The 15,799-nt window shown below is 43.3% G+C and overlaps 1 protein-coding gene across 1 annotated transcript; it reads left to right on the forward strand.

Moving 5' to 3' along the window:
• Positions 1-796: 796 nt before the first annotated feature.
• top2a (DNA topoisomerase II alpha) lies at positions 797-15,338 on the forward strand. Its single transcript, XM_061706636.1, is given in 37 exon segments — positions 797-836; positions 912-971; positions 1,792-1,941; positions 2,014-2,104; positions 2,194-2,257; positions 2,443-2,588; positions 3,027-3,124; positions 3,213-3,425; positions 3,581-3,754; positions 3,922-4,023; positions 4,259-4,396; positions 4,470-4,608; positions 4,688-4,845; positions 6,227-6,352; positions 6,457-6,567; positions 6,901-7,006; positions 7,141-7,250; positions 7,326-7,418; positions 7,497-7,611; positions 7,696-7,817; positions 8,366-8,514; positions 8,615-8,846; positions 8,943-9,077; positions 9,574-9,774; positions 9,857-10,052; positions 10,130-10,221; positions 10,292-10,435; positions 10,521-10,604; positions 11,268-11,477; positions 11,577-11,697; positions 11,799-11,960; positions 14,054-14,192; positions 14,194-14,223; positions 14,319-14,377; positions 14,478-14,594; positions 14,686-14,900; positions 15,020-15,338. Coding segments are annotated over 36 exon segments (4,704 nt in total). The 5' UTR covers positions 797-836; positions 912-953; the 3' UTR covers positions 15,164-15,338.
• Positions 15,339-15,799: the final 461 nt, after the last annotated feature.

Below are 15,799 nucleotides of genomic sequence, written 5' to 3' on the forward strand. Positions count from 1 at the left end.
GCAGCATGGTTTTCAAAAGGGACAGATGGGTCTGGTCATTAGTGGATGAGGTAAAAGAAAAATTTAAAGGTGCATGTAAACCATTATAAAATAATGATTGGTACTATTTTTCATTTTTATCACTTGTTATTCATTTACTTAAGTTAACTATATTTAATAAAATTATGTTTTTATGATGTGTATGTGTGTATGTAAAATAGTTTATTTTTGTCAAAGATTAATGGGTCATACTATTTTTCATTTCTAGAATTTTGTAATGAATTTACTTAGAATGACATTAACTGTATTTAATAAATTACTATATTTTTAAATAAATCATAGATTGCATTACATACAAGAAACCAATTAAGTTATTTATTTAGATAAATAATGTTTTAAAATTATTTTTTTAATCAACCGATTTTAGGGAAAATGCCTAAATGTATGTAAAATATTTTATTGCAGTAGTAAAATAATAATTCATACTCAATTTTGAATTGTATCCTTTATAGTTAATTTACCTATATTTAAGATGATATCGTTTTAAAGTTTATTGTAATATTTACAATAATTAACAAAATTATTTAATTCGATAAATGAATACGCGTAAATGTGGTAGTAAACGGTTTCTTGAATAAATCTCCTTTTAAGCGAAGCCGATTGGCCATCGGATCCAAAGTGAGTACTTGAACTGACGACAGTCTCGCTGATTGGTCATTTCCCAAAAGAGGTTGGTTCCGAGCTTACCATTGGAGGAGCTGGTCACGTTCCCGTCGTCTCATTGGTTATTGTAAACTGGCGCCAGGAACAGTCGGATGTTTCAAACTGGGGTCCCACTCCACTCCATTTCCTTTCAGGTAGCCCTCCGTTTGTTGTCGTGTAGACGTTTTTATTTGATCAGATATTAACTCGTTTGATTGTTTTAAACAAAGCCGACACTGAACGGATATCCCCGTAGAACAAAGGAGAAGAAAATGGGTGAACCACTGAAGGTAACTGACTCTTCTCTATCACGCTCGGACGTTAAACTACAAATAATCAGCTAGCGGGCTAAAGTTGGCGGGCAACGTTACATTAACATTGGTACGAAAAAAAAAAAAACAACTGGTCAATACTTTTGACCAGTTTTTTTTTTTTTTTTTTTTTTTTTTTTTTACACCAGTTTACGGAGACAAATGAGAAAGAAACGTAATACTTAGTGAAGTTTCTTCTTGCAGAGATTTGGTATTGGGTCGTTTATTGTCCCACAAAGAACACAATGGCGTCAGACTTTAAATTAAATGTGTATCTACTGCAATTAACTGTAAAGACACAACACCACCATATATATATATATATATATATATATATATATATATATATATATATATTAATAGTTGAAACCACTATAACGGCACAGTGAAGAGAAAATATTTATTCAGCGATTCTTTCACCTACCACTTGGGAGAGCCCAAGTATCACTAGTGGTAATCGTACCGTAATTTGACCAAAACGATCAGCAGTATTACGATGTTATTAAAAGAAATAACTGAACAAAGTGCCAGGCGTGATCTGTGGCAGAAAGTTTGAACATATAGTACACAGTTATCATGAGCATAAGGAATTAGAGGTGTTAATGCCAGTACTTAAAACAATCAGAATCACCTTTATTTGCCAAGTATGTCCAAAAAACACACAAGGAATTTGTCTCCGGCAATTGGAGCCGTTCTAGTACGACAACAGACAGTCAATTGACAGAGAACACTTTTGAGACATAAAGACATTGACAAAAAAAAAATCTAATCAAGTGACTTAAATTTGTGTCCTCAACAGCTAAATTTCTTTGACAACAAGCCACTGGAGAAGGCCAAGAAGGATCCCAAGCGGTTGTCAGTGGAGAGGATCTACCAGAAGAAGACTCAGTTGGAGCACATTTTGCTCCGACCTGATTCTTACATCGGCTCAGTAGAGACTGTCACGCAGGTAAGACTTGATTCAAGTCCTCAGCTGGATCTGAAGCATGCATGCGCAGCCACCCGTTTCGTTTTTCCTCAGCAAATGTGGGTGTATGATGAAGACATTGGAATGAATTGCCGGGACGTGACATTCGTGCCAGGGCTTTACAAGATTTTTGATGAGATCCTTGGTAAGGAAAAAAAATCTAATTCTCTTAGTCAAATGGCAATTTTAATTTTTATTTGTTTTCTCATGAAAGTATTCCCTCCCTTCCCACAGTAAATGCTGCAGACAATAAGCAGAGAGATAAGAGCATGTCCTGCATCAAAATCAACATTGACGTGTGAGTATGACATGCTCGAATACCCAGATCAGGTTAGGTGCAGTGGAACATCCCGGCTGACACCAGCAAAAAAAAAAAAAAAAAGAGAGAGAATTTATCCAAATCATAGTCAACTCAACTAGCCTTTATGCATTTTCAAAGTGGCTTCCCCCCCCCCCCCCCACACTTCCTCTTCTCCCTTCCAGTGAAAACAACACCATCAGTGTATGGAATAATGGCAAGGGGATCCCGGTGGTGGAGCACAAGGTGGAGAAAGTGTATGTGCCTGCTCTCATTTTTGGACAGCTCCTCACTTCCAGTAACTATGACGATGACGAAAAGAAGGTCACAGGTGAGATTAGCCATTATGCAATATGGTTGACTATAATTTAGAGTTGGGTTCGACAGCCTTGAAATAAAATCCCTTCGCCTCTGCTTTTTTTTTTCTAAGCAAAAATACAGTTTTAATTGATAAATCAAGTAACATTATTCAAAGCAATGTTTTCTTTTTTTTCCTCTCTGGCATTTGCTTTATTTATCCTCCTATCAAATAAAGTTAACATTAACTGGCATTTCTTGATCAATTCTACAGTAAATGTGCTGCCAAACTGCAAACCACCATCGGTTTGTCCATATATAAGTACAGTTTGCAAAGTTGGTGCAGATTTGCGCAAGAAACATGAAGCAGACAGAAGATTTGTCTCAGCGCCCGTCACGAAATGGCCTCACAGGTTGGCTCTGGCACCCGGCACTTGACTTTGATACCTGTGGTCTACGCCTGCATTTATAGGTGGACGTAATGGATATGGTGCCAAGCTGTGCAACATCTTCAGCACAAAGTTCACCGTTGAGACCGCTTGCAAAGAATCAAAGAAGACTTTTCGACAGGTAAAGACTAAATAGCAAATATTACAGAACGTTTACTTGGGCTCTTTCCTTCAAATGTCACTTTACGTAAGCACTTGTCTTGCCACAGACCTGGTACGACAACATGGGCAGGGCCGGGGATCCCAGCATCAAATCCTTTGACGGAGAGGATTTCACCTGCGTCACCTTTTGGCCAGATCTGCCCAAGTTTAAGATGAGCATCCTGGATAAAGACACGGTGGCCCTGATGACCAGGAGGGCCTACGACATTGCTGGATGTAGCAAGGGTGTCCGTGTGTTCTTCAACAGCAAAAGACTGCCTGTTAGTTAACATGTTGTCTCCTTATCAGGAAGTGTCAGATCTCCTTATTCAGGCTGTAATACAGTTCTCGTTTTACACATTTCCTGTGACATGGCTATATAAAACAACATTTCCACTGTATCTGTATTAAGTTTCCTTGTCGCCCTGCACCCCAGGTTACAGATTTCCGAAGCTACGTGGGCTTGTACTTGAAGGACAAAGTGAACGAGGCGGGCAATGAGCTCACGGTGGTTCACGAGGTTGTCAACGGGCGCTGGGAGGTCTGCCTCACCGTGAGCGAGAAGGGCTTCCAGCAAGTCAGCTTTGTCAACAGCATTGCCACAACCAAGGTACACTGTTACACCGGATTAGGTGCCCTCTCAATCCACTTATTCAGATGGATTACAAGGGTGATGAGGGGGCAATGTGACTTCTCTGACAAGTCAATAAAGCAATTGAAAAGATTAATGTGGGTGTTTTGCTAAGTAGGTTCTAATAATTGTCCTCTGAACCTTAGGGTGGGAGGCACGCAGATTATGTGGCCGATCAGGTGGTGAGCAAGCTCATTGATGTTGTGAAGAAGAAGAACAAAGCTGGCGTGGTGGTTAAACCTTTCCAGGTAAATGTTTTTTTTATGCACAGAAACCCTGGACCACTATGGTATGGTTATACAGTAATCTCATGCTTCTAGCCTGGAGTACGTTTCTGGGCGGCCTGCAGTCAGTGAAAATCTGCAATATAGAGACTTTTTATTTTAATTTTTTTTATCACTCTGTCATCTGTATTCATGGTGGTGAGCAGAGTGTTTATTTTGATGTTGCCAAGTCATATGACTCATTTCCATTCCCATTCAGGTGAAAAACCACATGTGGCTGTTTGTGAACTGCCAGATTGAGAACCCCACGTTTGACTCGCAAACTAAAGAGAACATGACTTTGCAGCATAAGAACTTCGGCTCTACTTGCTCGCTCAGCGAGAAGTTCATTAAACAGGTAAAGGACCGCCGGCGTGCCTCACATCCTCTCTAAGCTCTCTTCAGTTCGCTAACTCGTCTCCACACAACAGGCCACCAACTGCGGAATTGTCGAAAACATCATGAACTGGGTGAAGTTCAAAGCTCAGCTGCAGCTCAACAAGAAGTGCTCAGCAGTCAAACACACCAAAATCAAAGGGGTGCCCAAGCTGGATGATGCCAACGATGCAGGTACTGTTTTCTCACTTCAGCACTGTGGCCCGGAGACAGGGCAGTGGGGCAACGACCTGTGATGACTGCCGTCTGGCAGGTGGCAAGAACTCCATCGGCTGCACGCTGATCCTCACTGAGGGAGACTCGGCCAAGACGCTGGCTGTGTCTGGGCTGGGCGTGGTCGGCAGGGATCGCTATGGCGTATTCCCCCTGAGAGGAAAAATTCTCAACGTGCGAGAGGCCTCTCACAAGCAGGTCAGATTTGTCTTAAAAATCTAAAACTACTTTCCTCCACGTCGTTTGTTCCTTTTTCTCTCCACTTTTCCAGGCCTTTCTTAATCAGTTGGCTTTAGCCGCCAAACCTGTTATGGTTGTAAGGCATGCTGGGAGATGATGTGCCTGGATTGGTGGCCATTTTGTAGTGTGGCACCAGCTCCTGCAGCGCAGTGTAGCATCCCTCTACTACACGCCCCAATGTGATGCCGAATCATACATATGGAAATGAAGCTTCATGTCATTATGGTATTCATGTGCGTCAATGATTAGATCAGCAATTTCCAGAGGCTTGGATTTGTCCGCGTGGTCCTGTGGAGTGGCCTCCCAGATCTGCAGATTTTGTCCCGCTTAACGGTTCATCTTTGGGCCCATTTGACGGCCATGGTTTAACAGGAATAGAGGCAAAAAATACATTATCTCAAGGAACCCATCACCAACGCCATTACAAGACGAACTCCAGCTGTGCTCTTGAGTAGTGAAGGACATGCATTGAAGTGTGTTTTCAAAACAGTGGTAGTCATATAGAGGATACTGTAAACTAATGGTTTTCATCAAGAACATGTCTATTTTACCTATGTATGGAAGCTTATTGAACACCCTGCATTGTCAATTGGGTTATTCAGGGAAGACATTTCTCAAAGGCCCCCCCTCATCATCCTAATACCAACTAAACAACTACTGGGAATGACTATTTGAATATTTCAACCTAGATATTCGTGCCCTGTTTAATAGGTAGGACCTTTAACCAAGGGTGTGAATTAAACTTTGAAAGTCCATCGATCGAACTACATGCACAGTCAATGTTGCCAAATTTGCTATTTGGTCACCTTATGTAGCGACTTTTGGGGCTGCTGTGTGGACCCTTTTTTTACGCAACTAGCGAGTTTATTTATCACTAAGAAAAAGACATCATGATTGTAATCATTTTCACATTGTTTTGCATATGAAAAGAAAGAAGCCACCTGGAAGACAATTACAGAGTTAACTGACAAAGATAAGGGACCGTTTATTTATTGACATTTTGGAAACCTTTGACCAGAGGTGTGTGCTTTTGAGCTGCAAATATTTTGCTGAGTTCACCCTGAGTCACCGGTAAAACTGGAAAAGAAGTGTGTGATAAAGCAAGAAATGCAGAATTGTCATACGTCACAATCATATCAGAGCTTTTAAATGACCCGAAGTTAATGTAGTGAGAATGTAATTGATGCGATTTATTGCTGTGCCAGTCTCCATATACTGTTTTTTTCTTTGTTTGTTTTTTAATGATGCAACAAATAAGTTTCAGTTTGAGAAACACTTCACTACAGTATATTTGCTTGCTGTGTTGGAATTGTTCTTATTGATGGAATGTCTCTCGCAGATTATGGAGAACGCAGAGATCAACAACGTCATCAAGATCCTCGGCCTGCAGTACAAAAAGAACTACAGTGACCCAGAGTCGCTCAAGTCCTTGCGCTATGGCAAGATCATGATCATGACTGATCAGGTTTGTTTTTAGTGTCCTTTCAACTTTTTTCCACCCCCAACTGGGTTCCAGCCAAACCATCCAAGTGTCACTGTGTTACCTTAATTGTATAACATTTGTAACAGGATCAAGACGGCTCCCACATTAAAGGTTTGCTGATAAACTTCATCCACTACAACTGGCCGTCATTGCTGCGCCACAACTTCCTGGAAGAGTTCATCACTCCGCTCATCAAAGTATGTAGCTGGAATTTGTGACAACGCTGCCACCTGGTGCCCAAATCTTGGAAATCTGAAATGGTTTCTAATACCCATCAAAATCTGTTTCGCAACCTTTATTGAGTCAGTGGGAGATTTGAGGCTTATAATGGGATAAATGTGCCTTTTGTCAGCCAGTGGAAGATAATTGAATTGTTCTGCCTGTCACTATACATTGCTGGCATATATAGATGAACAAAGATACATTTCTTTGTAGTAAATAAATCATTGGACAATACCTGCGGCAAAGCTGATGACCTGTCATGGCACAGTGGTTGGAAGTCAATTTGTTTCATATATTCCTGTCTTCAGGCATCATTCAAGAAATCCCAGCTGTCATTCTACAGTATCCCAGAATTCAGTGCATGGAAGGAGAGCCAGGCCAACCACAAATCTTGGAAAGTCAAATACTACAAAGGTTTGTCACAAACCCCTGTGTGGTAGTAAACAAGCCAAGTAAGCTTCCCTCTATACCTGACCGATATCACGGTTTTTGGTTTGTGTTCTGCTGCTCTTTCTAATTGGACGTCTGTTCCGCCTCTCTCCAATCAGGTTTGGGAACTAGCACATCGCAAGAAGCCAAGGAGTATTTCTCTGACATGCAGAGACATCGTATTCCATTCAAATATTCCGGGCCTGAAGACGATGAAGCAATCACCCTTGTAAGTCATGTCTGTTTTTCATTTTATTTATTTATTTTTAACAAACAAAATATACATCCTCCTCCTTTGTGCTAGGCCTTTAGCAAGAAAAAAGTGGACGAGCGCAAAGAGTGGCTCACCAATTTCATGGTCAACAGACGCCAGCGGAAGGAGCACAACCTGCCTGAGGTTGACTATAGCTTCATTTAAATTTGTTTTGACCAGTTTACCTTATTCACAAGTTACTGTTTTGCTCCCTGTCCGCAGGAGTATCTCTACAGTCAGTCCACCAAGCATCTCTCCTACAACGACTTTGTCAACAAGGAGCTGGTACTTTTCTCCAACTCTGACAATGAGCGGTCCATTCCCTGCCTGGTGGATGGTGCGTTAATACAGCCTCAGTTTCAGAGACACTGTTAAGTTTGGGAACGGCCCTGACGCGCGTGTTTGTCTTGGTTTGTCTTAGGGCTGAAGCCAGGCCAGAGGAAGGTACTGTTCTGCTGCTTCAAGAGAAATGACAAACGGGAGGTGAAGGTGGCCCAGTTGGCCGGTTCAGTGGCCGAGACGTCAGCGTATCATCACGGAGAGGTGACTGTCACAGTTGGCCCATGACTCTTGCTGTGATTAGCTGAATTGGGTTACATATGGCAATGTACAACTGTGGTAACAACTGTCTGCAAACAGTTGACCTGTGTTTGTATGTATAGTATTGTGCAAATGTCTTAGGCCATCGTTACATTTATTTTAACAATGCCGTAATGCCATTAAATACCTTGAAGGCCACTAAGTAGACTACAGACCTCCAAAAAGGCCAAACTATCGTGAAAAATATTCATAGAGCTTTGTATTTGGGTTTATCAATTTTTGTTGTTGTTGTTGTTGTTGTTGTTGTTAGTTAGCAGGCTACTTCCTGGTTAATGGGGGATGAAGAAAAGACAGGGACTGCCAATATGATTCTGTGTCCGGTTAAATAATGTTTTACAAGTCATACTGACCCCCGTGGGAAGCTAAAACTTCTGCTCAGTACTCTATATATGTACACAGTAGCACTTATGGCCGTTTTGAGGTGAATGACAAAGGCTTCACCCACTCTTGTATGGCTTAATGTAATTGACAAAACAAAACTTGATTTCCAGGTGTCTCTGATGATGACCATTGTTGGATTAGCCCAGAACTTTGTGGGAAGCAACAACTTGAACTTGTTACAGCCTCTCGGTCAGTTTGGAACAAGGCTGCACGGTGGCAAGGACTCTGCCAGCCCCCGTTACATTTTCACCATGCTCAGGTCAGCAGTCGGCGTTTACCTGTAAAATGTTGCTTGATACATTTCCTGAAGAGAAATGTAGTGGCAGTTCAATAATATGCACAAAATGCAAACCCTTCAGCCCTCTGGCCCGCCTTCTTTTCCCGGCGATGGACGACAATCTGCTGAAGTACAACTACGACGACAACCAGCGCGTGGAACCCGAGTGGTACATTCCCATCATCCCTACCGTGCTGGTCAACGGCTCTGATGGTATCGGCACAGGCTGGGCTAGCAGAATCCCCAACTACGACGTCCGAGAGATCGTCACCAACATGACGCGCATGCTCAATGGAGAGGAGCCGCTACCCATGGTGAGCGAGATACAGTACTTGTTTTTGGATCTAACAAGTGGACCGACAGTGAAGATGATGCTAATTATTTTGATTAATTTGTTTGTCTTCTTTAAGCTTCCTAACTATAAAGGCTTCAAAGGAACAATTGATCAGCTGATGGACAATCAGTACATCGTCTGTGGAGAGCTGGCCATCATTGACTCCACCACCATTGAGATCTCTGAATTGCCTGTAAAAACCTGGACACAGGTTAGTTGCCAATTGAATTAAGACGTCCCTATATCACACTCAACAAGCACAGCATCGGGTACATGTAACGGTTAATGCACGAGTCAAACTCGAGGCCCAAGGGCCAAAGCTGGCCCTCCGGATCAGTTGTTGTGGCCCGTGAAAGCCTGACAGTCTTTAAAAACTAGCCATACAAATGATGATGATCAAATGCAGGGGCAAATATTAAATTCCCAGTTATGTTTTACAATTAAAAAAATTATAATTCTAACTACAATACTATGCCTGCATAAAGTACCTCGATACCGACACTGAAGTGATACCATGGAGGGGAAAAACTAAAACAGATGACAAAACATTGAACTTCAAATCATTTTATATATTTTTTTCATAGCTGCACAGTGGTGACATTATCGCATTAAAATGTTCAGGTGTACCTAATGATGTGTCGGCAGTGCAACAGTTGAACTTGTTTTTCCACTCGGACCACATCATCACCTGATTGTCTCTGTTCCAGACTTACAAGGAGAATGTTCTGGAGCCGATGCTGAACGGAACAGAGAAGGTTCCCCCTCTGATCACAGACTATAAGGAATACCACACCGACACCACAGTGCGATTTCTGATCAAGATGACGGAGGAGAAGCTGCGGGAGGCGGAGGCTACAGGCCTCCATAAAGTCTTCAAGCTGCAGAATCCATTCACCTGCAATTCCATGGTACATTCAGCAAGTCATCATCATAAATGTGCAAGAATATATTCTTGAGCACAGTAACTTTATACTTTCGTCTTGATTACAGGTTCTGTTTGACCATGTGGGCAGCCTGAAGAAGTACGAGTCTGTGCAGGATATTCTCAAAGACTTCTTCGAGTTGAGGTTGAAGTACTATGTACTGAGAAAGGACTGGCTGGTGGGCATGTTGGGGGCAGAGAGTGCCAAGCTCACCAATCAGGCCCGCTTCATCCTGGAAAAAATCCAGGGCACCTTGGTCATTGGTTAGTGGCTGTTACAGGATGCCATGTGTCACCGTGACTTGAGTTCCTATTTGCTAATATTGTGTGTCTATGCACAGAGAACAAACCAAAGAAGGAACTGATTCGCATGCTGCAGCAAATGGGGTATGACTCTGACCCAGTCAAGGCCTGGAAACAGGCTCAAGACAAGGTAAAGCCCTGGGAAGAAAGTACACCTAGTCCGCGTCCAAATGTACTAAATATCACAATATGACCATTAGAATGAGGAGCAAGCAGAGGAGGATCAAGAGGAAACATCAGAGGAGGACACCAGTGGTCCAGACTACAATTACCTGCTAGGCATGCCCATGTGGTTCCTGACCAAGGAGAAGAAGGAGGAACTGTGCAAGCAGAGAGATGCTAAGGTGAGTTGCTCAACTTTGCTCTTATCTTGCTCCTTCTGATACATTTCCTCTCTTTGACCTTTTGTCCCCAATTACTGTTTTGCAGATGACAGAGCTGAACACGCTGAAGAAGAGGTCTCCACCTGACCTGTGGAAGGAAGACCTTGCTGCCTTTTCGGAAGAACTGGAGGTAATTGCTTCTTTTTTTTTGTCTCTGACCGTGTAGAGAATTTCTGTTGATCTTTGTTTCACAATCTTTGAATTACACTGTGCCCAGTTTATCGGGGGGGTCAATTTTAGACGCATCCGAGAGAGAAAATCTTTGACTTTTTAAGATACTAAATCCTATTATAAAATACTCTTTTTAAAGTATTCCTATCACTTTAAGGCAGGGTTGTCCAAAGTCCATCCTGATGGCCATTTGGAGTCCGCTGCTTTGTTTTTTGTTGGTTCGTCGCACATTAAATTCATTCAATTTAACGGGCTGCTTCGAAACACAGAAAACTCAACCGAATACTGAATATATTTATGAATAATTTATTTTCAGCTGTAAAATTTTAGACTCGGTTACTTTAAAACTGACACATTAAACATAAGTTCGAAGACCAAAATGTTCAACCAAAAGTTATTTTGTGTAAGCAACGTCCACTAGCTTAATGCGAAACAGCATAGATGTGCTAACGGAAATTAGCATGGTTGTTGCGGTAATTATAAACTTTAATACAACTGCAAATTTAACACACATGGCGCAGCAACACCTTCAGGTTCGCTGTATTTTGCACTCAGCGACAACTGGACGTTGCTCTTTGAATTAATTGTAAAGATGCATTTGTTCCTACTTTTTCCACCCCAGTGCGTTGAAGCCAAAGAGAAGGAGGACGCCACAATGCCCATCGTGAAGACTTCGAAAGGCAAAGGTTTGAAGATGAAGGTCAAAACGGAAACTCTGCCCACGCCGCAGGGCCGGCGAGTCATCCCACGCGTCACCAGTGCCATGAAAGCCGAGGCTAACAGGAAGGCCGACCTCCTCAAAGGAGAACGCAAGAGAGGCAAAAAAGTCAAGGTCCGTTATCTCATTTGGACAAGGCGGACATTGGGATAGAGTCTCATTCTTAATCATTTTACTGAATAATTATTTTTTTTCTCAATTGTGCCTTTGCAGACTGAAGATGTGACCGTGACGATGGAGTTTGGGGACGATGACGAGAACACAGAGCCGGTCGGGGAAGTCGGCCTGGCTGCTCGATTGACAAAGAAGACAAAAACAACCTTACAGGAAAAAGGTAAAAATGACTGCTGTACTACAGAATAAAAGCACAAATAAATCGCTGGAATCAAATTCCAGTTGTTTGGAAATACTGCACAGTATCCCATTTCGTTGAAGGATCAAAGATGGGCAAGCAGACCACCCTTCAGTTCAAGCCCGTTGCCAGGAAGGCCAAAAAGAGTCAGACGTCGGAGGAGGAAAGTGACGATGTGTCTGAGAGTGAAGTGGAGGTAAAGGAGGTTGCTGCCCCCAGAGAGAAGATGCAACGCAAAACCAAAGGTAGCTTTTAGTACAGGGGTTCTCTAACGTTTTGGCTCAAGGAGAGAATTAACCCTAACACCAATTGTGGTGTGCATCCTTAAATGCCATGGGAATTACGGTATTTTCCGCGCTATAAGGTGCACTTAAAAGCCTTTAATTTTCTCCAAAATCGACGGTGCGCCTTATGTGTGCACCGAGTTCCAAAATGCTGTGCGAGTTTGGTTAGCGCTCCGCTTGGTTGACTGTCGGACCATTTCCCACCGACCTATGAACGTAATACGTACGCTCTACGTACGCTGGCAGCGATAAACCAATTAGAGAACATTACGTAAAGCACGTACACTTACCTCCGCCACGCCTCCGGTAGGTATACTGTATTTCCGGTGTACTGCTAACCAACATTTGTTTGGCTAAGGACCCCCGAAAATGGCCCCAGCGAAGAGTCATGCTTACGAGGCACAATTCAAACTACAGGCTGAGAGTTCAGTTACGCGGTTGTAAATGGGAATAGAGCAGCCGCGAGAGAATTCAAAATCAAGCACAAGAACAGCCGGGAGAAGCGTCTCTACAGTCACCATTCGACTGAAGGCAATAACAATAGCACAAGACATAAAGATTGAACACTTTCAAGGAGGTGCGTGTTGATGCGTTCGTTTTATGAAAAGGCGCCATCCGCGCAAGGCCTACCGTGGCGCAGCAACTGCCAGCGAACTCCAACCGCTGGACATTGGTGTAAGCGGGGCGTTCAAAGTGAAGTTGCGTGGGAGCGATGGGCGAGAGACTGCGAACACACCTTTACTAAGACTGGGAGGCGGCGCCGGGCCAGTTACGCCACCATATGTGAATGGATTGTGGATGCCTGGGCTGAGGTATCTGCTTTGACTGTTGCCCTTAGCTTTCGCGAAAGCCTGCATCATTGCCGAACAGCCACCCGGCAACGAGACTGGCAACGAGACTGACTCCGACGAGTACGAGAGGGAACCCGGCATGTTTGATTGCGAAATTGCCCAACTGTTCAATTCAGATACAGAAGATGAGGACTTTGACGGATTTGTGACAAAAGATTGATCGGAAAATAATGTGAGTGTGTTTTTAAATGCGTAGTAGAATAAAGTTCAACCAAACTCACAGTTTTGCTTCCGTTACCTTGTTTTAGCATGCGCCGAATAATACGGTGAGCCTTATGTATGGCTTCAGTACAGAAATAGACCCCGTAATTGAGACTGCGCGTTACAATCCGGGGCGGAAGATACGGGGGACTCTTGAAATCTGACGTAAACTGCTCCCATGAACATGGCTGAAAACAGAGAGTAGCTTTGTCAGAAAAGAAGTCACCGTTGCCAATTTAGTGAGTTTTCCTACCTTTCTCGTGACTATTTTTCAAAAAAGTGCCTCGTGACTTTTAACTCCCGCTTACAAGCGGCGTCATTGTCGCATTGTTTTGCGTGTGACCAGAAAGGAAAGTTCAGAAGCCGTGATTTATCGGCACGTTGGGAATTTTTGCCCCAAGGTATGTGCCCCCCAAGCTGCAAATATTTTGCTTGGGTCCCCTTGCCTCACCTTGTACAACTCAAAGAGCGAGAGAACAACATGAGAGAGCTGCAAATGTCAGATTCATGTTATACGTCAAAAACGTATTAGCACTTTTAATCGACCCAAAGCTAAGGTAGGCAAGAGTATTTGTATTTAAAATAAAAAAATTAACTAAAAAAAATTTAAAAAAAAAAGACTAACATTCAACTTCCACATTTCTCGACTGATTCAAACCATTTCAAGGTTAAGTCTCACATTGTACATTTCAATTTAGTTCTGCAGCATTTCAGTGCCGCGTCAGCTCTTGGGGATTCACACATCATTTCTTCAGAAACTGCATTCTCTTATTGGTTTAATCTTCGCTTCTTTGCCGCACCTGGTCCCCATAAGTATGCGCTTTAAAAAAATAAAATAAATAAATGATACCTCGTAATTGATGGCAAATTATTTTGCGGAAGTTACAGCTCCGACACCTGTTTAAGATCACTTTTGTAATGGATGGACATCATAAGAAGCTCATCATCGTCATCAACAACCAGCATTACTGAAGCCCCCTGGTCTGTTTTGCTCATTTTCAGCTGCCATCAAGTACTCCATGTCCGATAGCGAGGACGAGTTTGATGACTGCGTGAAGAGCGACGCTCCAAAATGGAAAGCTGACACCAGTGACGACGATGACAGCTTCGCCCCAGACCCCAGCACCATGAAGGACAGCGATCCTGGAGTCTCCCAAAGCACCGGAGCCGACGTAAGTATGAGACCGTGGAAAGTGTTTGCGTTTTATATTTATTGCCCATTGGTGTCCAACCCCAAGATAAAAAGAGAGAAATAAATCTTCTACAGAAAAAAAGTGACCAAGGCTAAATCAACAGCCAGGAAACAACTAGGAGGCAAATCAAGCTGTAAGTATTATTTTGGCTCTCTTTGGCGACGAGCTTGAAAAATGCTCGTCTGGAAGTTCTAATATTTCCCCAATTTTTTTTCTCGATGTGTCGTGAACAGCTCAGTCTGACAAGCAGGAGGCCGCGCCGAAGGCCCCAGTTCAGCGTAAGACCAAACAGGCTGCACCCAAGAAACCCGCTGCTCCAAAGAAAGCGGCCGCATCCAAGAAGGCTGCAGGTGTTACGACTGCCCACGAATGTCAATATGCTCTCCAATGTCTTGTTTAGAGACAGACTGCATTGATCACGGGCTTCAATTGTCGTCTCAGATGTGAAGCAGCCGTCCATCGCGGATGCTCTGTCCAAACCCAAACCTTCGTCCAAGAGCGTTCCCTCCTTTGGCTCCAGCGACTCGGAGGGCAAAGCCAAAGTACAGAAGCCGAAGCCCGCGCCCAAACGGAAACAGGTCATCACTGACGACTCTGACAGCGACTCAGGGGACCTCATGTCCCGCCTTATGTCCAAATCAACCGCAGGAGCTAAGGTTTGTCTTTGATTTAGGTGAAGTTTGCCCTCCCCTCCCCGTCTCTTATGATTGTGCCGCTGATACCCGACTGTTGTCTACATGACAGTGAAATGCTGACGCTTTCTCTCCCCAAATAGAAAAAAGGAAGGAAGTGGAGCGATGATGAAAGCTTCCAGATGCCAGACCAGGAATCCGCCGCTCCGTTAGCTTTTGCGGCAAAGGACAAGCCCAGCAGGGCCAAGAAACCCGTTTGCTACAACCTCGACTCGGATTCCGACTAAAGCAGTGTTCATACGCCGGTAATCACATTTTGTATTTCATTTCATGTACTGGTTTTAAATGTTTTTATGTTGAGGTTTTACTATATATAAGATCTGTGAATATTTCAATTGTTGTTGTTGTTGTTGTTGTCACTGTCAACTGTTTGTTCAACTGTTTCTCAAATAAAGTTCAGGTTTTTTGATTGCCTAGCATGCTTACAAGGTTGGAAATGTTTTAAGATGGACTGTCGATTTTATGTACACTGAGAATGAATCACTTACGACTCTAAATTGCCCGTAGGTGTGAATGTTTGCGCAAATGGTTTTGTTTCTATGTGCCCTGCGATTGGCTGGCGCCCAGTTCAGGGTGTACCCCGCCTCTCGCCCGAAGATTGCTGGGATAGGCTCCAGCACGCCCACGACCCGAGTGAGGATAAGCGGAATGGAAGAGGGATGAATGAATGAATCACTTCAGGTGTTTCAAACGTATGGCCCGTGGGCCAGAGCCAGCCCGTCAGGGAATCCAATCCGGCCCGTAGGGATAAAACACACTAGCTGCAATTTTACCTAAAAAAACAACACCTGTTATTGCTAATTTTGTTCACAAGAGGGTGCACACACTACCACTTGCCACCAGAGGTGTCGCAACAGGGTAGG

Source organism: Phycodurus eques, chromosome 19 (assembly GCF_024500275.1).
Source record: "Phycodurus eques isolate BA_2022a chromosome 19, UOR_Pequ_1.1, whole genome shotgun sequence".
Lineage (NCBI taxonomy): Eukaryota > Metazoa > Chordata > Actinopteri > Syngnathiformes > Syngnathidae > Phycodurus > Phycodurus eques.